At 38.5% G+C, this 23,413-nt stretch overlaps 1 protein-coding gene across 1 annotated transcript in view; it reads right to left on the bottom strand.

Annotated features, from left to right (window-relative positions):
* The window catches only part of MOV10L1 (Mov10 like RNA helicase 1), a gene marked incomplete at both ends in the record, with an annotated part of 50,673 nt that overhangs the window by 24,338 nt on the left and 2,922 nt on the right, over positions 1–23,413 (bottom strand). The window contains 13 exons of the mRNA XM_083366630.1: positions 274–383; positions 585–643; positions 2,376–2,467; positions 2,842–2,912; positions 5,144–5,321; positions 9,410–9,524; positions 10,317–10,511; positions 11,889–12,063; positions 12,157–12,305; positions 13,390–13,530; positions 15,636–15,826; positions 17,511–17,623; positions 18,473–18,629. Of these exons, the coding sequence (XP_083222756.1) occupies positions 274–383; positions 585–643; positions 2,376–2,467; positions 2,842–2,912; positions 5,144–5,321; positions 9,410–9,524; positions 10,317–10,511; positions 11,889–12,063; positions 12,157–12,305; positions 13,390–13,530; positions 15,636–15,826; positions 17,511–17,623; positions 18,473–18,629 (1,746 nt within the window). The remainder of the gene's footprint in view (positions 1–273; positions 384–584; positions 644–2,375; positions 2,468–2,841; positions 2,913–5,143; positions 5,322–9,409; positions 9,525–10,316; positions 10,512–11,888; positions 12,064–12,156; positions 12,306–13,389; positions 13,531–15,635; positions 15,827–17,510; positions 17,624–18,472; positions 18,630–23,413) is intronic.

Here is a 23,413-nt window from a genome sequence, read left to right as displayed (position 1 = left end):
AGGGAGTATGTATGTGGTGCCCAGTTTGTTGTTGTTTTTGTTATTATTTTTATGTATAGTGTATGGCTAATTTTATTACAGGATAATGTAAAGATGTTCAGAGTAATTAGGATCGGAGCAACATATAAGACTAATAAAATAAAATATAGTTAAATGACATGTTAAATACAAAAACAAATGAACACATTTCACATTTTACTTACAAACAAGCTGGTTAAACACCACAACAATAAAATTAATTAATGGAGAAATAGATTACGGGCAGGAGTTTACCTTACTTCCTTGGATAACACTTTGTTTTGGAATGCTGTAAGAATATTCTGAATCATGCTGTTGCTTAATGAATTGTGGTGATTGCACAATAAGAACATCAGGAAACAAAACTTTGGAATAAAGAGCAAAAAAGAAAGAAAAATAAGAAATTAATAGACGCTATCCTTGTTGAAGATGCTAAAATGTTTATTTGTAAGATTCAACAATAACCTACCTCAATGTACCATGTCTACTGAAATAGTAACAATGAAAAAATCTAGATTATTATAGTTTCAGTAAAAATGAACAAGTAGGTAAGACATATTATATACCCTTTGCTCCTAAATGGATGGCTTGTTCTATTGCATAATGACATCTTCTGGTTGTTATCCTGTCAAAAGTTCAGAAAAAAAAGCTAAAACATAATTTCCAACAGATTAAAACAGTAAGCCTGACCAATATATTATACTCAAGACTGCTGTTATATATGATATCAGGAAAGCATGTCTAAATCCATTTGTGTTTGCTCATATTTCTTGTCTTAGCAACTGCAAAACATATCACCTATCCAAGACATCATTATCATTTTCCTAAATTTAGAAGGGTGGGTGGAGGAATGTGTTGTCTTGAAAAATGCCTGCAAATGGCTCATTATTAGAATTGGTACCAAAAGATCCATATTAGTATTCAAAATATTATATGAAATATTTGAAATCTTATATTAAAAACAAATTCATTAATAAAACAATGTCATTAACAAACAAAAGCTGTGAAATGGCAACAAAGACACTGTGACTGTTACAATACTGCATCTGTTTGATGGGAAGGTGCCTAATAGACAGCCCAAGAGGGCTGGAATCAAGAAATGCTACGTAATCCACCACCCCTTTTTTAAAAAACTATTTTGTTAGACTGAATTATTTTGGGATCCTTTAAGATTAAAAATTATAAAGGCTTATCTTAAACAAAGGCTGACACGTCGCTGACCAAATGCCACACTTAATTGCTATTGGAGGCAGAAACATTCTGTGTTTGTGACTTTAGACTTGTGACTGTAACCTGAGCAAGAAAAGGTGCAATTTTTACAAACATAACAGAAAAGTTATTTAAAAATGCACTGCAGGCAGACCAAGCCTAACAGGAGGAGAAAAACAACACAATGTGCTCCATATGTGTGCCTGGGAACAGAGGCAGAAAGAAGTGATCTGGGATTATTCTCAGGTAGAACACAGATAGACAAAGTGTCAAGGTTCCGACTGGTGAACCTAACCAAGCAAACACCTTTGAGACATTCCGTTCTCTTAATGTAAAACATTATTAAGTACATCATTCTGGCACTAATGAAAGCAAAACAGCTCTGGCAAGACCCCTCCCAAACCCATATAGTAAAAGCACTGAATTCTCCCTCCTCCCTCTGGGCCAAGCCACGTTGCCCAAGCAAGTGGAAAAATATTGTTATGAGAAAGCATCTCTAGGTCTGGACAGACACCTTGTGTAATGTCCTCGAGTCTAACGGTCTGGCTTCTTAATCTTTGAAGTCTGCATTCCAAACCTCTCCCCTCCCCCCAGGTTCGTTGGCAAGCTGAGAAGCAATATTTGTCGCAGGAGCAAAACTGTGCTTTGAAACTTGACACAAAGAGGAGCTGTGCTGAGAGAGTGTGACTGGCCTCAACTGGCTTTGTGCCTAAAATGGGACTAGAACTAACAGACTCCTGGTTTCTAGTTTGGTGCCTTGATCACTTACCAAACTGGCTATTTTTTTAATGCATTTATTAATTATTTATTATGAAACCTATTCTTATGAATATTAGCAAACACCCCAAGAGGTCTCACTGACCGTTATCGAAGTATTATTATTATTATTATTATTATTATTTAAAAAAAAAAACAACTTTCAGAGTTTGTATAATGGTTAATTAAGAGGAACCTTCAAACAAAAGCAATCATGGTCTTCTGTCGTGGGCTGCAAAGTAATCATTTAAGACCCACCCTTTCCCAATGTGAACATTATTTTTTTATCCATTTTGAGTGCTTGAGAGAACCAGAATGTAGTTTCTTGAACTGGCAAGAACATATATACTATGCTTCACAATGAAATGAGATGCAAGTATTCAAAACAGTACCTGCTATGAATAAATTCCACATCCATAGGTTCAAAATTATATGCCTGTTCAAATTCTGAGTTGAGTTTCAGGGTAACATCTTCATCATGAATCTATATACACAAAAGAAGCTAATTATTTCATTACATACCCATACTTAAAAAACTCTTAAGAAAACACCAAGAGTTAAATTTTACATTCCTACATGAACTATTTCACAGATTCTTTTATTAATGTACTTACTAAAGTTCCAAAAACTGAAGGAGCCGAACACATGTAGGAATCTGGTATGGGGTCATATAAATTAAAGTTTAAATACAGTAAATTTGGAGTTAAACTGCCCCCCCAATCGAAGGATACAATTTTACATCATTAACATGGAACTAATTCCTAATATAAGAGAGTTATTTTTAAGTAAATATGGCTGAGCTACATTATTAAGACATAAATGTACACAAAATAAGTCAAAAAGAACTAGTTAACTTACCTCAGCAATATATGCAACATAGTGGATTATCTCCTCTGAATAGTCTTGGGTCTTCAGTATCACTTTGTCACCTAATTTAAAGTGTATATGTTACATTATTTCCCTTGGAACCAAGTGTAATAATTTTGCAAATGGAACAGAATTCGGAAATCCAACTATATCACTATATCAAATTATTAAGCTTCTCTTTCTCAATATTTTCCTGAAGGCCCAAAAGGAGGGAAATAGTTTGATCCCTGCCAGGAACCCATCCCAAAACAACAGAACTGCCACAGAGAAGCAGCTTCTAGTTTCAAGAATGGGACCATAAGAAGTTGTTCCCTAGAACAGGGGTATCTAACTGCCGGTCCATGGGCCGGATACATCACAGTGAAACCACACCCACCCCATTGCCGGCAATGGAAAAAAAAATCGTGATACGTCGCGACACATCACATGATGTTGCGAGTTTGACACCCCTGTCCTAGATCTGGTGAGCCAACCATCATGTACGCATGTACCAAGCCACCAAGGTTTTAAAGTCAATACCAGGACTTCGTTATTTTTATTTATTTGCACCCTGCCTTGATGTTTTTATAAATAACTGAAGGCAGCTAACATACCTAATACCCCCTCCTAATTTCCCCACAACAATCCTGTGAGGTGGGTTGGGTGGAAAGAGACTGAGTGGCCCAAAGTCAGACAGATGGGTGTAGAATTCACAGTCTCCTGGTTTCTGTGGTGCCCCACTCCTGACATACACACATGCATACAGCAAGTGTTATATAGGCATTTATTCAACCCCCTCCCCCCACAGAAAGCACATCCCTGTGCAGGTCCTGATTACGAGCTCAGCACAGCAAGAGCCACTGAGTAACTGAGTCCAACAAGGACACACAAAGTTCAGGAAAGCAGTCCACAATTCAAAAAAGTCAGGATACACAGCACAAGCAAATAAGCCACAGAACTGGGCACGTTGCTGCAGCAACACTCAAATCCTCAGGACGGGATTAAGTAGGTGCAGCCCTTCATGAGAGGCGAGGTTGCCTCCTGATGAATAGTACAGCTGACCAACGTATCTGTCTCCTCTCTGCTCCAGTGTCCTTGGATCAGGAGGTGGTGTGGACTCCACCTCCTCCTCATTGCTAACATACAGCAACTGCTCCTTGTCTTTGCCTTGAGCCTCCTAACCAACCTGCTGCAGCTGTGGCTCACCTCCTTCAGCCTTAGTCCCTTGTCTGATCAACCCAGCTGCTCCATCAAATTAGCACTCTCTGAGCCCTGGTCCTGAGCAATACTCAGCTCCATGCTTTCCTCTGCAGACTCAAACTCAGCCTTCTCTTCTGAATTTGCACCTGGAGGGGGTCCGGGGCGGATCCATGACAGTTTCTAGCCTGGTGCCTTAACCACTAAACCCAACTGAGTCAAATTATGCTTTGATAGCAATCAACAACCAGTGTAGGGCCTTATTATTATTTGAAAAGCAATAAATTAATAAATAAAAAATAACTGGGTGATAATGAGGGCATGAGTTACCACAGCTAGGTTTTCCTGCATCAGATAACGCAATAATTGATGCATCTTTTTATCTGTTCTTCCAACAGGAGCCATGAGTCCAGAAAAAACCCCCAAAGTGTGAACTTGCTCCTTCCTTGGTAGTGTTTCCCTGAGATAGCAGTTGTGTCAAGGGAGAACACCAATGCACAACTGCATATCTTTGGATATATTTAAGAAAGATTTGAAAACCTATTTAATAAAGCAGACTGACTGGTGAAAGAGGTTGTAAGGCTGCTCTGTTGCCTTACTGGCAAAGTTGGATGGAAAAGGTATCGGGTTATGGTAATATAAAATGAAATCATTTACACTGACTGTAAATCATGGGTCTCCAACCCTCAGCCCGGTATTGCGCCATGGCCCATTCGGAAGTGGGCTGCAAAAGCGGCAGACCAGCTCCACTTGTACGAGCACCGGTGCATGTGCTCGCTGCTTACGCGGAACCATCTCCTCTCTTCCTCCCTGCCACTGCCGCTGCTGGTCCACAAAGCCGGAAGGGTTGGGGACCACTGCTGTAAATATATCACTAGTGTGTAATTTTAATAGTTCTTTCATTGTGCTAATTTTGCCTGAATGTGGACTGTGCTCTGGTCAACAGTGCATTATAAATAAAATACTTAAACAAGTATAACACTAATGGGGAAAAGGCTAAGTATATTGCTTATATGATCCAAGTCACACGCTTCTAGCTGTGCTTCAGCGAGGCAGAAATGAGGCTTGAGGACTGCAGTATATAGCTTTTGTATATAAAATTATAGAAAGTACCTACCAGGGAATAATGAAGGGCGGCCTTCTATGACGCCTGGCACTTCAAGTACTAAGAGATTTCCATTTTTTTTCAAAGTGACCCCACACATGGCAAACTCCTTCAGTTCTGCCTCTGAATGGATTTCTTCAAGCCACAAAAGAGTAGAAAAGTTTGCTTTGAAATTAAGTAGAGTTAAACCCTGAAACACAAAAAAGTTGAGAAAATTTAAATTACAGGAGCTCTAGATCTACAGGTCTTCTCAGACTTAGTGATGCTGCTTTGGGGAATGGCATCTCAAAAACATTTGGACACCAGAGATTCCCATCCTCATGCCTACTCTAGATCAGAGGTCCCCAACCTTTTTGGCACCAGGGACCAGCTTCATGGAAGAAAATTTTTCCATGGACGGGTGTTTGTGTGTGTGTGTGTGTGTGTTTGTTTGTTTCAGGATGATTTAAGTGAATTATATTTAAATTTTCTAAATAAATAATGCACTTTACTTCTATTATTATTACATTGTATTAGATTATTTATTTATTTATTGATGGGATTTATATCCCGCCCTGTGCAATTAGCTCACATGGTATAATAAGATGTTGTTACTGTGAGTTGGGGGTGGGGGCACAAAGAGAGGCTCAGCCAATCTCAATGTATACATGGTTGTACTTTGACAATAAAGGTTCATTCATTCGAGATGAGTTACCCTGGAAGGGATAAAAAATGTACTTGCCAGGAACATTTAAGAGTCCAAGCACTTCAAGCGCAGCCACGTTGCCAAACAGGGTGGCCACTTTAGGTTTCTAAAGACTTTACATCTGGTCAGAACGCAATTTTGGTGGCCAGGTATGAAAAAGGATATGAAAGTTATATGAAGAGCTGTGCAACTTGTGCAGCCATGAAAAAACGTCCTGGACAACCTCCTGGATTATTGCAGCAGGTAGCAATAACCCTCTCAGGGAGTCCTCCTTAAGACATGTTCCCAAGAAAGCGCGTGGTCCCCTTTTAGTGCAGGGGGAAACCCATTATGAAATAAAACAAATTCTTGATTCTAGATTGTACAAAGGGAAATTAGAGTATTTAGTGCAGTGGAAGGGATACCCACTATCAGAAGCTACGTGGGTAAAAAGTGCTGATGTCAAGGCAGGTAGGCTAATACAGAGATTTTTTGATAAGCATCCTCATAAGCCTTGGGGAGATTCCTAACTAACTTTTCTTTGTCTGCAAGATTTGTTCTCTCTAGGGGACCCGACTGTCAACTTTGCAACGATCTTGGCTGAAGCCATTTTTCTTCGTTTTTGGTTGCCGTAGTATTGGGAGGAGGGATGGGTGGTTTTAATGTTAAACAATATCTTGTCCCGTGGGAACCAAGGTCATTGCTGTCTGACTTTTGGCGGGCTGAGCCTTCTGTTAGAAAGCTTGCCAAAGTATTCTATTGGGGAAAGTAGTTGATTACATCCTGCAGGGGTGGGAAGTTCAACTTTGTAAAATTGTAACTCTTTGGAGGGAACTCCAGACTTGGTTCCACTTTTGACTGTGCCATATTTTGTAGCCAATAAACATGTTCTTTAAGGAAACCTCTTGCCTTGGAGTTTTGTTTTTGCTGGTCTCATCTATCAAAACCACGACAATGTTATTGCTAGCTTTTAATTATTCAATTGATGCTTTAACTTTTTTATGTTATATAAGATGCTGAATGTTGTTAAATAGTCAGAATACCAGTTTGATGATGATGATGATGATAATAATAATCATCATCATCATCCTACACAAGTACATGTGCTTATTATTTCCTAATTAACAATGATTCTTTTTAATCAAGTGAGACATATTTTTGGTGCCTTCAAGGCAGCTTTGACACCTAGTGACTGCCTGACAAATCCCTGCAATTGTCTTGGTAAGATTACGTAAGTGGTTTGCTATTGCTTTCTTCCTAAGATCAACCAGCTGGCTTTGTGCCTAAAATGGGATAACTCAAGTCTCCCAGTTTCTACTTGGTGCCTTAATCACTAGATCAGACATGTCAAATTCACGTCACATGATGTCACACAACGTATCAGGACAGTTTTGCCATTGCTAGCAATGGGGTGGGCGCGGCTTCCACATGACGCGTCCGGCCCATGGGCCAGCAGTTTGACACCCCTGCACTAGATGAAACTGGCTCTCAAATGAGACATACTTTCTTATATGAGTCCATTCTAAATCACTGTTCTTATAAGCTAGCACTTTGTAACAAATTCTCTCCCCCCCCACTGATAAAAAGTGTGAAAAAAGCTATATTTTAGTTATTCCGAGCTAGACTCGACAAAGACTTATATGCCCTTCCATTCTTCAATGGGACCACCTTGAAGCCTTTAAGAGAGCAAAGGCAGAATACTGGTATCTTTTCAGTCCAAGTGTCAAGGGTTTACTCTCTATAGTTAATAAAAGATAAGATATGATATAGTGCAGTCTTTCTCAGTCTTTTTATTTTATTTATTTATTTATTTGTTTGTTTGTTTTTATAAACCGCCCCTCTCCCGAGGGACTCGGGGCGGTGTACAGAGTAAGACAGGCAACAAAATGAAACAGTATTGAAAAACAATAATCAAAGCAAAACAAACTGGGACCCCAATTAGAGCTATCAGGCCAGGCCGGACTGCTGGAATAAGTAAGTCTTTAAGTCGCGCCGGAAGGTGCGGAGGTCGAGGGCCATCCGGATTTCAGTTGGTAAGCAGTTCCAGAGGGCTGGCGCACCCACTGAGAATGCCCTCCCCCTGGGGGCCACCAGCCGACATTCCTTGAGCGGTGGCACCCTGAGGAGGCCCTCTCTGTGGGAGCGCACAGGGCGGTGGGGTGTTGACATTGGCATAAGGTGCTCCCGTAGGTAGTCCGGACCCATGCCATGTAAGGCTTTGTATGTCATTGTTAGCACCTTGATCTTCACACGGAAGGCAACTGGAAGCCAGTGCAGCGCACGGAGGAGAGGTGTGATATGGGAGTATCGGGAGGCTCCCAAAAGTGTCCGTGCCGCTGCACTTTGCACCAGTTGAAGCTTCCGAGTGGATCTCAAGGGAAGCCCCATGTAGAGAGCGTTACAGTAGTCTAGGCGAGAGGTCACAAGGGCATGGGTGACTGTACGTAAGGCATCCAGGTCCAGATAAGGCCGTAGTTGGCGCACCAGTCGAACCCGGGAGAAGGCCCCCTTGGTCACAGCTCCTATGTGATCTTCCAGGGAGAGCTGTGAGTCTAGGAGGACACCCAGGTTGCGGGCCCTATCAACAGGGGGTAGTAACTTGTCCCCGATGTTAAGGGATGGGATGCTCTGAGTATCCTGGCTTGCCGGTACGTACAGCCATTCAGTCTTGTCTGGGTTCAGTTGAAGCCTGTTCCTCCCCATCCATTCCCGGACCGCTTTCAGGCAGCGGGACATCACGTCGAGGGCATCACTGATGTTGTTTGGAGTTGAGATGAAAAGCTGGGTGTCATCAGCATACTGATGGTACCCTACTCCAAAGCTGCGAATGATCTCACCCAGCGGTTTCATGTAGATGTTGAACAGGAGAGGCGAGAGGACCGACCCCTGAGGGACTCCGCAAACGAGAGGCCTCGGGGTCGACCTCTGTCCCCCTGCCAACACCGACTGCGAGCGACCCTGGAGAAAGGAGAACCAACGCAGAACCGTGCCTCCCACTCCCAGTCCCCTGAGGCGTCGCAGCAAGATACCATGGTCGATGGTATCGAAAGCCGCCGAGAGGTCTAATAAGACTAGGACAGAGGAATGGCCCCTGTCCCGGGCTCTCCAGAGATCATTCATCAGAGCGACCAATGCCGTCTCCGTGCTGTAGCCCGGCCTGAATCCCGATTGGTACAGGTCTAGATAAACCGCTTCATCCAGGACCTGAGGAAGTTGGTGCGCCACCACGCTCTCAAGCCCTTGAAATAATATTCAGGTCCAAGAGAACCTAGGCATACTGTAAAAATTGCACCTCCCCCCAAAAAAAATCAGAGTATAATTCATTCCTATCCTATGTAACATTCATTTTACAATATCTGCAACAAGAGGAAAACAGCAGGCTGGTAGCTGAGTCAACATGTGCAAAAATTCCTACCACTGGGAGCACTAGCACTGCATAGCAGAAGAAAAATTCTGGTTGAGAAAGGCTGGTCTAGTGTAACACACATATTGATCTTAAAATACATTTATGTATACTATTCTGGATTTAGTCAATCTTACTAGTAAGATATTTGATTAAAGTTGTACCAGATTCATGCATCTGTACATTTAAATTGATAGAGACCTTTACTTACCTCTCCAAGTTCTGGATAAAAAATTAATATATCAGATTTCTTTTTCACACATTCTCTAATTCTGTCTGGAATACTGAACTGTGGAAGGAAGTTTGGCAGCTGTCTTCTTGACTTTCTAAGATATTAGTAAATCAAAATAGTAGTTCATACTCAAAATACACAAACCAATTCTTGCAGTTAGTCAGCCACTTATACTATTAAACTTTTTTTTTGCCATCATAAACTAACTTTCCTTCTGCAATACTTTCCACAAATTCTCTGACTTTTCCCTCTTAGAAATAAAAAAGACTGAACCGATTTTGAAGTTAATTTCTGCAATAAGGATGCTTCACTGGCCACTAGTCAGACATGACAAATAGTCACATATAAATTATGAATAGAGTTCCGTAAAAACACATGGATACTACTACTGGTTCAACACCATAGCTGTTGGAATGATTTGTAAAACAATTTTGGAGAAAGTTTCAATAAAATACTAAACAGATGAAATGTCCTTAAGACGAAGTAGAAATCAATATGTTTTAAATATTGAAAAGGTGGATCTAAGTTTAAAAGAGATATATCTCATGGTCCTCTTTAAAATTCAAATATACAGGGCACTGAGACATCCTAAATGAAAAACTGTTTCTCTTCTCACAATAAAAAAATGGTTGATCAAAAGCACTCAAGTTTCCAAAATGCAGCATGAAAATCTTGATTTCCTGAAATAGGTATTCGAAACAGACTTATTCCATTTTTTTTGAAGTAACTCCTACTGATTGTATTTCTACTAATAAATCTCTGAAATAAAGATAATCACTATCCCTTAAAGACAAACAATATGACATTAATGCTTAAAACGATTTTTATTCAAGAAAAGCAAGCCATTTGTTTAAAGCGGATTTAATCTTACTTTAATCAGCAGTACCTTTTCAAATGTGGTAAAATCACTGTTGCTTTTGCAAACTGGGGTTCAGAAATGGCTTGACATTTTTTCTGAAAATACTCCTCAGTAGCTTTTATCAATGACTCTTCTTCTGTTACTATAGTTGCTTCAAGATACCGACCAATAATGCAGTCAGAAAAACACAGCAACAAAAGTTCTTTGCAGCGGCCAGGATTTCTTGAATAAAATAAGAATTCAGTTAAAGCCATAAAAAGTTAACAACCTATAATAAAGTTGGCTTTTATCCCAGGATATGCCTGGCAGGAGAATAAGATGACCAGATGACAACCATATGAACAATATTAGCTGTTTTAAGATCATACTGGGTGGTTCAAGCCCACCAGACTTCTTCAATCTACAGAAAACCAATGCCATTCACTTTCTGTATATTTTTGGATTGATAGCAAGTACTGTTTGTTTTGCCTTTTCTGGGCCATGCTAGCTGGGAATTGTTATATCAGGAAGGAACCACATTGGCAAAGGCTCTTGTTAACTAAAAAAAAGTGTAGTATGCATTGAACAGTGTTTGTGAATGAAAGCTAAGGCAACTAACTCCTTTGACAAGTCTGTCAAGAGCCTTCTGTAACTTGAATCTCTCTTCTAAAGTGTTAGCTATTCTCCCAGGCTGGATGTCATCTGCAAATCTGATGACTTCCCCTACTATTTGTCTAAATCATTTATGAAGATATTGAAGAGTACTGGGCCTAAGACAGAACATTGAGGTATCCCACTGCACGCTTCCCTCCATGTAGATGTCATTCCATTGAGGACTAAGGGCCGTTGGTTAGCCAGTTGTGAATACCGCTGGTGATGATGCTGGCTATCTCACGTTTTTATATCTTAGCAAGAAGTCCAAATATCAAGAAAGTGGATACCTTCCCTAGGTTTCAGGATTTTGATCAACACAGCTGTCTAAATCAAGAAATTAAAAACTTTAATTATAATTTCTTGAATTTTACTGGCTTAAACTCACTAAAAGGAAATTTTGTTGTGAAAGAGACTCTCTAAGCTGCAACAGCTAGGATGAATTTAACAGACATTAAAAATCACTGGTTAATACTTAGACAGTTTCAATGAATTCACTCCTGGATGTTTGCCAAGTCCCCATGTTAATTTAAAGTTTAAATGATTCCATTCCAGCAATATGGGCAATCAACACTCCTGAGCTCAGATTTTTGATGGAAGGAATGTTAAACAATAAAAGTTGCCCTTTTTCATACTTTTTCATGAAGCCTTATCAAGTAAAAAAAAAAGATAAGCAAACTCACAACAGAGGGATCTAGAGTAGAATTAGTCTGATCAGGGCTTTTTTTTTCATAGAACGCTCAGAACGGAGTTCCGGCACCTTTTATGGGTAGAACCTTCTGGAGTAGGCAAGGTGGGTTGTATGACATGTGTGAGTTCTGGCACCTGTTTCTTTTACAAAAAAAGCACTGAGTCTGATAATATACATGTGGAATTCCTTTTGGCTGTCAGTTTAAAACCTGACTTCTAACAGAGAAAACCATACATTATTGTTTCACAAAATTGGGACTCAGAGAAAAGGAAACTTACTTTCCAGTGCATACAACCGTTATAGAAGTCTTGCTCCCAGGAGAGACAGATATGCTTCTGTTAGATCCTGTGGCTTCTTCTCCTTCATATTCTTGTTTTTCACAGATTAGACTTTCAGACTCTCCAATTGTAGAATTATTACAATCTCCAATATTGCTTAGGTATGTAAATTCACCTTTTACAAAAAAACAAACCAAACCAAATACTCCAGCTAGAGTAGAGCTAATGAACAGTGTAATAAGCTTTTAAATAGTGGATGTATATTTACCTGAAGTAGCTCCATCAGGGACAGTCAATGCTGAAGTTGTTTTCCAGCACACCTGTTTTTTTTCTGGCAGCTGAAGACAGAACTGCTTCTCTTTATCCCAGCCACATAATTTGCAGCTAATTAAAGAATGCTCAGTTTCCCCTTTGTTCCTAAAATAACAGCACCACTTTCCATCTCAATATTTAAATGTATTATATATAAGAAACGGTATCTCAAGATATTTTATTTTTATTAAATTTATACAGGTAGTTCTTGACTTATAACCATCACTGGGGCCAGAAATCCAGTTTCAGCCATTACAGTCATAGGTCAAGAAACCCATGTGGCCCACGTTAAGTGAACCAATTCATCTCATTGCACTTTTTTTTGGTTGGAAACGAGCAAAAAGCACCACAAATTGTGGTCACATGAGCACAGAACACCAGGACCAGTTGTACAGCTGACCTGCCCAACATGCGGTCATATAGTTGCACAGGGTAGGGTGGGTGGCACAACCATTTAGGATGACAAGGATGCTTTATGGTCCATAAAGCACCAGTTCCATGGCTATTATAACTTTGACCGGTCGTAAAATGGTTGGTCGAAAGTCAAGTCTACTTGTACATTTTTAATAGGATCATAAATAATTCTAGAGTGGTAAGAAAATATACTCTATGACAGTTTTATCCCAAGATATTAGCAATACGATGACAAGGAAGTGTATCCCTGTGACAAGAGACTATATCCAATGAAGTCCTTTCATTTGCAGGAATTTTCGGAAGCTCTCTATTAATACTAATAAAAGTTAAAATACTAATAAAGTTAGCTTAGAATGTGGTTGTGGTGATATACTGAAAGCCTGTATTTTGCACGTTGCTGTGCATTAAGAGTAAAATAAAATCTTGCCTGTGACTTTTGGACCAAATAGGAAAAACACTTTCCTACACACTGTAAGAAATACACTTTCCCCCCACGAATTAGATAAACACACATTTCTTTTCGGTCTGCATAGAGTACTGGTGTTTCTCCTGCACTAGGAGATCATTCCAAGTGTTTGTTAAACATACAGAGTAAAACGATTAGCTTTAATCGTTCCTTGTCTTTCTCAAAAGGAAAGATATAGGATAACTGTGCACCTGCTAGACAGGGAAAGGTCATGGGTAGCTCAGCTTTGGATATCAGAGTAAGCTGTAGATTTAAATTATGATAAGTATTTTTTTAAAAAAAATCTAGGCAATAACAAAATTAACTTACTCTATCCAAATTTCCATATTTTTGCTCACTCCTAATTTGAGTTTTCCAAAATCTGTCATTTTTGACACTTCAAGTCCTTCTTTGTCTTTCAATAAATTTTCATCTGATTCATTGAGATTTGTGTCTGACGATATCAATGATCTAAAATATTAATTGATAATATGACTTAAATTTATTAAAATAAATTTTATTCATTGCATCCATGTAATTGTACCAGCAGCTAACATACACTTTCATCCAGTATCTTTTTTTTTAAAAAAAAAAACTTAACATGGACCAAACTTTCAAAAGCAAATAAAAACATTATCATATTAGCATATATTTTATGCAACATCATTTAAAATATATTTTATTAAAATCAAGTTCTTAAGAAATAGATACATTTGACTGCCAATTACTGATTTATTTTGGACAGATTTTCTATAAGGATTAATTTGAAACTACTGAAAATTAGAAAAGAATCAGTATGGTTTACAGGGAGTGCAGAATTATTAGGCAAATGAGTATTTTGACCACATCATCCTCTTTATGCATGTTGTCTTACTCCAAGCTGTATAGGCTCGAAAGCCTACTACCAATTAAGCATATTAGGTGATGTGCATCTCTGTAATGAGAAGGGGTGTGGTCTAATGACATCAACACCCTGTATCAGGTGTGCATAATTATTAGGCAACTTCCTTTCCTTTGGCAAAATGGGTCAAAAGAAGGACTTGACAAGCTCAGAAAAGTCAAAAATAGTGAGATATCTTGCAGAGGGATGCAGCACTCTTAAAATTGCAAAGCTTCTGAAGCGTGATCATCGAACAATCAAGCGTTTCATTCAAAATAGTCAACAGGGTCGCAAGAAGCGTGTGGAGAAACCAAGGTGCAAAATAACTGCCCATGAACTGAGAAAAGTCAAGCGTGCAGCTGCCAAGATGCCACTTGCCACCAGTTTGGCCATATTTCAGAGCTGCAACATCACTGGAGTGCCCAAAAGCACAAGGTGTGCAATACTCAGAGACATGGCCAAGGTAAGAAAGGCTGAAAGACGACCACCACTGAACAAGACACACAAGCTGAAACGTCAAGACTGGGCCAAGAAATATCTCAAGACTGATTTTTCTAAGGTTTTATGGACTGATGAAATGAGAGTGAGTCTTGATGGGCCAGATGGATGGGCCCGTGGCTGGATTGGTAAAGGGCAGAGAGCTCCAGTCCGACTCAGACGCCAGCAAGGTGGAGGTGGAGTACTGGTTTGGGCTGGTATCATCAAAGATGAGCTTGTGGGGCCTTTTCGAGTTGAGGATGGAGTCAAGCTCAACTCCCAGTCCTACTGCCAGTTTCTGGAAGACACCTTCTTCAAGCAGTGGTACAGGAAGAAGTCTGCATCCTTCAAGAAAAACATGATTTTCATGCAGGACAATGCTCCATCACACGCGTCCAAGTACTCCACAGCGTGGCTGGCAAGAAAGGGTATAAAAGAAGGAAATCTAATGACATGGCCTCCTTGTTCACCTGATCTGAACCCCATTGAGAACCTGTGGTCCATCATCAAATGTGAGATTTACAAGGAGGGAAAACAGTACACCTCTCTGAACAGTGTCTGGGAGGCTGTGGTTGCTGCTGCACGCAATGTTGATGGTGAACAGATCAAAACACTGACAGAATCCATGGATGGCAGGCTTTTGAGTGTCCTTGCAAAGAAAGGTGGCTATATTGGTCACTGATTTGTTTTTGTTATGTTTTTGAATGTCAGAAATGTATATTTGTGAATGTTGAGATGTTATATTGGTTTCACTGGTAAAAATAAATAATTGAAATGGGTATATATTTGTTTTTTGTTAAGTTGCCTAATAATTATGCACAGTAATAGTCACCTGCACACACAGATATCCCCCTAAAATAGCTATAACTAAAAACAAACTAAAAACTACTTCCAAAAATATTCAGCTTTGATATTAATGAGTTTTTTGGGTTCATTGAGAACATGGTTATTGTTCAATAATAAAATTAATCCTCAAAAATACAACTTGCCTAATAATTCTGCACTCCCTGTAGTGATTAAGGCTCCAGTCTAGAAACCAGGAGACTGTGAGTTCTAGTTACTCTTAAGTTATCTCAAACAAAAACCATAAGACGGAATGGAACAGAACAGAATAGAACAGACACTATTTTACGCAATCACACTTATTTTCAAGAACTGTAGAAACACTTTATAAACTGGAATGAAATAATTTTGTTAAGAATTATGAAAACTGCATTACCTATTTTTGTCTGCTGGAGCCATGCAAAATGCTCTCCAATTATAACAGGACTGGTTACTCTCCACCACCACAACATTGACAAGATCATGTTTATGGGGTAAATAATCCTTAGGAAGACTCAGAAAATCCAGACTGAAAAATATACTGTTGTCTACCACACCAGTTCTTCCATACATACTGGAAATATGAATCTGCAGTAATTGTAGTTATCATTAGATCAACTAAGAGTATAAACAATTGTAATCCGATGCCCCAATATGTATGAATATGCTTGGTATATCCTGATTAAGCACTCCTGATAAGCAGAAATGATAAAATACACTTGTATCTTCTGTGATTTGTTCAGCATTGTGTGTGAAGAAGAACTCTAGCTTGTTTGTCTTCTAATAGTTTATGACACAGGTTTTGGTACCGTATCCAAATTGCAAGTAGTCCTTGGCTTACAACCACATTTGAGCCCAAAATTTCTGTTGCTAAGAGAGACATTTGTTAAGCGAGTTTTCCCTATTTTACTTATGACCTTTCTTGCCACAGTTGTTAAGTGAATCACTGCAGCTGTTAAGTTAGTAACACAGTTGTTAAGTGAACCTGGCTTTCCCATAGCTTGTCAAAAGGTTGCAAAATATGATCATGGGACATTGCAACCCTCATAAATTGAGTTAGTTGCCAACTGTCTGATTTTTGATCAAGTGACCATGGGGATGCTGCAACAATTGTAAGTATGAAAAATGGTCATAAATTACTTTTTTTCAGTGATGTTTTAACTTTGAAGTCACTAAATGAATGTTGTAACTCGAGGACTACCTGTATAAGTCACAATGTGTTTGCATTTATATACATAAAAATGATATATTTATAAATAACTCAAGGTGGCAAACACACACGACACTTCTATTTTCCTCACAACACCATAAGGAGCTGAGAGAGAGAATGAGTGGTCCAAAGTCACCCAGCTGATTTTCATGTCTAAGGAGAGATTAGAACTCACAGTCTCCTGGATGCTGGTCTGGTGTCTTAACCACTAGATCAAACTATCTTCTCTATTGCAGGAAGAACTCTTATTCTACAATTCCTGACAGCCAAAACATTAATTCCAGTCACTTAACAGTTCAAAATTACAATGGATGGGAAAATTTTTTACTTATAACCCATCCTCAAAGTTATGTCTGCTGTACCATCCTTGTGGTCAGATGATCACATTTTGGGAGCTTGGCAACTGATTTACATTTATGAGTACTTACACTTACATTTTGTGACCTTTTTGCCATTTTCTGGCAAAAAATATATATTGGATAAGCTGGACTTGGATTTACGACCATGTGATTCACTTAAGAGAATGCAGTGACTTGCTAAAGGATCAGTATAAAAATGGGTGTAAAATCAAGTCTGGTCATGTGGTAACTCAACTTATGACTATAATGACTTATGACAAAATTCTAGGCTCAATTGCGGTTGTTAAGTCGAGGACTACATGCAGAGATCGCTACTGAACTTATGTCCTGTTTTCAGTTCAATGTTTCAGGAACAGATTACCAATACAAACTTTAATCTAAAAAAAACATTTAGTATTCTTACAGAAAAAAATGACACCACCACAACAGACTTTGTAACAATTTAACTGCCAGGTCTCTCCCCTCCTCTCAAAACCACCCTTGATAATTGTAATCTTGTTAGAGGATAAAGAGCATTTATTTTTAGACTACTTTTTCTGTAAGTTGGAAAATGTTTTATTGCAACGAAGAGGTTTCGTGGCTATTGGACAGAATCAGAATTATTCTAAGCTAACTGCATTAAGACAGTTCCTACTGTGGCTCCTCCCACCAGCCATTACAGTAACTGAAATACCTGCAAGGTCTCCCAATGTATAACACATACCTTGTCAATTCTTTTGAACCGTAAGGGCTTCACAGATATGGCTTCACTAGCCCATCTTGTTGGGTTGACAATATATTCAGCTTGCACCAAATCTCCTTTACAAGGATAAAAGTCTTAAATATAAAATAAAAAGCAGCATGGAAAAACTCCGTATCTGTTAAGAGAGGCTTCAAGGCTGTATAAAATGTCACTGCTTTACTTTTTGAAGCTGCCTTGATTCTGATATGAAGCTACGCCACAAAATGGAAAAGCTAAGTGTTCTCCCTCAACACATCCAATCAGAGTAGACCACTTTATTTTGACAGTGTGTGGCTTGTCAAAACTGCACCACAGAAACAATTTGGTCAAAGGCGCCACTGAAATGAAGTAGCCCTTTTAGCCCTTGCACATATAACAGATGATACTACCTTTTTACACCACACTGTAATTTATCCAAATGCTGGATTACAAAAGAAAACAACTAAAGCAGGAAAAAAGATAAGCATTTCAGCAGTCAATACATATTTTAATCACATTTAAAAGTAAGCAAGCTGTTCAAAGATATATTTTTCTGTGAGCAAATATTTAATTCAGCCATCAAGTATCCCTGAAGTCATGTGATTGTGATATGGGCACTTGGAGTTTGGCTTGCAATTATGACATTGGAGCAAGCTGCAGTCATAATCATAATTTCTGTCCTTTCCTGCCAGCTCTCCAAAGCAAATTCAATGGAGAAGCCATTAGGAAGCTGAAGTCACAGTCATCTGAAATTCTTACTTAATTACGGCAAATGAGATTGCTGCTGCTAGTGGTGTGGTCACATGACTTCATGCTTTATGACACTTTCACTTAGCAATGGCAATTCCGGTCCCAAATGCTTTTGTTAACTGAGGACTATCTGTATTTAAACCAACATACCATTTGAAACCTAAAACTATAGATTTTAAAAAAAATAAAACTATCCAAGGAAATATACAGGTTACCTTTACAAACTACGCTCATAGAGAAAGAGGTTGTTTGATTGATGTGGCCACTATCTCCAGTAAACCTTGTAATAGTTCCAATCAGCGTTTTAACACCTGTATCCACTGTGTAAGAACTTACGCTGTTATCATCCCATTTATCATAGATGCTTTCTACCTGCAAAAATGAACAAATAAATATATCTATTGATGATATTTCTGGTGGGAGGAGTGCAACCCTTTTAAAAACCTTTGTGTACTTGGCCTGAATCACTTCATAGCGTCATTCTAAAGACAAGCACAAGGAGCTGAACACTATATCAAATGGTAGGTAATCAAGCCCAGCTGAAAGTTGAGAATTTTCTTTAAACCAGTAATTTACAGACATGTGAAACTATTTTTTATAATTTCTAGACAGTCATAGAGCAGAGCAGACAGCTCTAAGGCAGTCAAGCTAAACCAAATACAAAACAGGAATCACTAAGTTGAAGGTTTTCTTGGCGAGAATGGAAGCACATATAGATACTTCTGAGAAACTTATTCAACCTATGAAATGTTGAACATGTGAATTAAATCATGCCCCCAAAACATCAAGTTGACATCATATCCTGCAGACAGCACTTAAGGTAAAAATAGAAAGATATCAGAAGAGATTAGTTAGTTTTTATTTCATCTATTCAATTACAGTTTTTGCATCTCCTTCAAACCCATTGATATAGGACAGCAGGCAATCTACCCAAGGACACAATTATTAAGATAAAAGTAAAGGTTTCCCTGTCCAATTGTGTCCACCTCTAGGGGCTGATGCTCATCTCTGTTTCTTAGCCGAGGGAACCAGTGTTGTCTGAAGCGATTCCGTGGTCAAATGGCCAGCAGGACTATACGTCGAGGCACATGGAACACTGTTACCTTCCCACCACAGTGGTACCTAATTGTATTTGCTTGCTTTCCAACTACTAGGGTTGGCAGGAGCTGGGGCAAGTAACAGGAGCTCACTCTGTTGTGTGGCGCTTGGGTCTCGAACCCAGACTGTCAGCTTTCCAGCCGACAAGCTCAGCATCTTTAAACGCTGAGCCATTGCGCCGCTATTACTAAGTAGATACCATAAATGGTAAAAGTCAACTGGGTGTAAAACAGAAAAAAGGGCATAGATCCTTTAGTTTCCAATCTAAAAAAGGTAATGTATTTTCTAAAATGTGTCAAAATATGGAAGGCAACTGAAATATTTCAGTAACTTATCACAATATGCATTTAAGCTACTGAGAAATAATTTGCCAAGCCAGCTAAGATTTTAAACCAGCAGGGATGTATGGTTCCTGCTACACTCATTTAATCATCATACTAACAGACTGGATCTTGTTTACTACTAGAGATATTTGTGAGATGCAAGGGAACTTAGACCTTTTATTATTATTCTAGAGTGCCTATTTAAGCCTTGTTGGAACAGATAAAATGGACGCTTATTTCCCCTTCTTAAAACAACCCCTCAGATCTATAGAATACACTGCACTGGTACTGTATTACTATTGCACATGGTATTAATATTTTATCTGCATGATAAAACTGAAATTAGTACTCTAATTAAAATTGTGGTACCTATAATCTTTCTTCCTTGAGGATTGTATGGAAGACTGTTTTTCCGCATCGGGAAATGTTTTCTAGTCAATGTGTCAAGTGTTGGGACTCGCAATAATAAAGCTTAAATTTTTCTCTCAACAGGCCAAGGAGAACTGTTAAAAGATATAAACTGAGTCTATATTTAGGATCTAGATTTTTAAGGGAATGAAAAGTAGCTACAAATAATAAAACATACTTTATTAACTATAGATGAATTGTAAGGATGACAAATAGAATATTTATGTATTTCAGATGTGATAATTACTATATAATGAAATAGATTAGCTATCAGAACATAACTTTGAATTATATTACAGAATTTGCAATGATATAATAAAAGATATTATTTTAAAAATGGATGAACTACTAAGATGATAAATAGAATATATTTGTTGTAATGATAGAGTTAACGTTTTTTCTTAATAGGCTAAGGGGAATCTTTAAAAGATACACATTGATTTTATACTTAATTTTTAGACCTTTAAAGGAAAGGAAAGTTAGCTATTAGAATTGACTTATATTACAGAATTTGGAAGGATACAACAAAAGATATTTTTTCCAATAATTGGTGTTAAATAGAATAAATTTGTATAATATAAGAATGCACTGAAATGAACAATATATGTATTTTAGACAGGATAATTACTATATAGTGAAATGGGGGAAATCGGGGCTACCCGAAAATTAAGTTTTCTTTTATATATTATAGGCTAGTTTGGAATATCTTATTCCAATTAGGTAAAACATAAAAACGGGACATGGATATGTATATGTGAAAATAATTGAAAATTGTTCTAATTGTGTTATAATTAGAAATGTATTAAATTTGATTAATTTGACTATGCTATCATAACTAAGGAAACTGGAAATTCTTGTTGATGTAACTTGACCTATCTACAAATGACTTAGTTATTTACTATTTTTACTTTTAAGTACCCAACCACCATATTACTTCATAAATACCTGGGTGTAAAACTAAAATATTAATAAAACTTGTATTAAAAAAAAGAATGAAAAAGAATTGATCAAATATAGGCTACTAATAATATCCTACCATTCATAGAAAATGCCATTTGGGTGTTTCTCTCTGTACTGGATGCTGTTCTGCATTTGCTTTTCTGTATTCGGCCACACCCTTCACCTCCATTTATCTATTGGGTATGTGTAGTTTAACGAAGAGAAGGGTGAGGGGTGACATGATAGCAGTGTTCCAATATCTCAGGGGCTGCCACAAGAAAGAGGGAGTCAAGCTATTCTCCAGAGTGCCTGAAGGCAGGACAAGAAGCAATGGATGGAAACTAGTCAAGGAGAGAAGCAACCTAGAACTAAGGAGAAACTTCCTGAGAGTTAGAACAATTAACCAGTGGAGCAACCTGCCTCCATAAGCGGTGAATGCTCCAACACTGGAAGTTTTTAAGAAGAGACTGGACAGCCATTTGCCTGAAATGGTATAGGGTTTCCTGCCTGAGCAGGGGGTTGGACTAGATGACCTCCAAGGTCCTTTCCAACTTATTATTTAAAACTATTGCAGCAAACTTCTGAAGGCACTCTTATCTAAAGCCTATTTTACTTTTACTTTCCAATGAAGGTGAGAAAGATCTTTCATCACCTCCTAACTTTATCAATTCAAATTGACTGAACTTCAACTTGTGCTCTACGTCTGCCCCCTACTGGACTTCCTCCATCTGCAGTGTGCTTTCCTGTGTGTATTATTTATACGCAGAGTCTATTTGTATTTTTCATTTCTGTCTCATCTAGAATTATACTTTTTGAAGAATGAACAAAAATTCAGTGCTTGGAGGCAAGTTCTCAGACAACAGCTACTTCTATATAGTAGAGGGGAAAAGGAATTCCAAATGATTAAAAAGAAGCACAAAAACAAACTCATAAGTATAAATGATTAACCCTAAGCATACTCTATTCTTATCAGGAAATTTGGATACAGGTATATTCCTGTTTTCTAAAAATTTCTACCCTTTTGAAAATATCTCATCCAGGTTATTCTGAATGTATCTGAATTTGAAATCTCTTCCCTGATTCATCTCAGACTGAATCATTCATTACATCTCCACATTTAGGTGGTAGGAGACAGATCTATGTATTCCAAAACTTTAAATTTTCCCTTGGTAGGACACTCAATAGGTCTTCTCAATCTGACTAACTGGGTGACAATCACATTAAAATGTCTATTTTGTAAACCAGTGGTTCCCTAATTTTTTAAGATCCCTTTTCAACTTTTTTGCAGACCTGCACATGTACTGTATATCAAGTATCTGTTAAGTGAAAAAAAAACATAGCAAAAGACTATTAGCTATTCAGTAGTTATCAGTGTTTTAGGTGATGTTGCATTTTATTAATCACAAGATCCACATTCAATTTAAAATTAGCACTGCGTAAACATTTTTTCAGTCTGTAGAAGGTTATGGTTTTCCCTTTCAAATAATGAAGCCCTTTGGCAAGCTGCTAAAATGGTCCCAAGTGGTAGTGAAATCCCCTTTTCATTCACTCCTTGCCATACTTGTTCACAGTAAGATAAGTAAGTCAAAACAAACCAGAAAGATTTTTAGCAAACAACTCTTCTCCTTCCTATGCACCTATTTTCTTGTTCCCATGAGGAATCTTTGTGCACGCTTAGAAAAATAACAGCATCCTCAGTTTTGCTGCCAGTAAATAACATTAAATTTTCTTGTTTAACAACTACATAAAATGCCGGGATTATCTGTAAACATGGGGTGAGGTATCACTATGCTGATGACACTCAGATGCATCTCTTCCTGTAGTGAGCTGAACAATGCTGCAACTGCCCTCTCTCGGTGCCAGGCGGCAGCTGAAGCCTGTATGGAGAGCAATAGGCTAAAACTGAACCTAGAAAGATGGAGTGACCTTGAGTTAGGGATTCTTGGGTCTTGGAGAATTACCATTGTTGGGTCATGAATGGAGTTGCACTGCCCAATGGACTTGGTGCGTAACCTGGGGAGTCTCCTGGATTCACAATTCCTGCTATAGCAGCTAGCGCTCATGGCCAGGAGTTATTATGCACAATTGCGAGTCATGTGCCAATTATGCCCATTCCTGGACTGTGCCCTTCTCATAATCACCCACACCCTGGTCATCTCAAGTTTGGACTACTAAAGTGTATTCTACACAGGACTGCCTTTGAAGAGAATCTGGAGGTTTCAGTTGGTTCAAAATGCAATGGCCCAGTTTTGCACCAGACTCATTACGTGCACGTACCGCCTCTTTTGGGGGAGCTGCAGCGGTTGGGTGCTGGTAATCACCTTCAAAGAGTTCTAGTTCTAATTCTATTCTATTCTATTCTATTCTAACCTCAGGCATGAAAAAGTC

This window comes from Vipera ursinii (genome assembly GCF_947247035.1).
Source record: "Vipera ursinii genome assembly, chromosome: 6".
Lineage (NCBI taxonomy): Eukaryota > Metazoa > Chordata > Lepidosauria > Squamata > Viperidae > Vipera > Vipera ursinii.
This window is presented reverse-complemented; position numbering and strand designations above follow the sequence as displayed.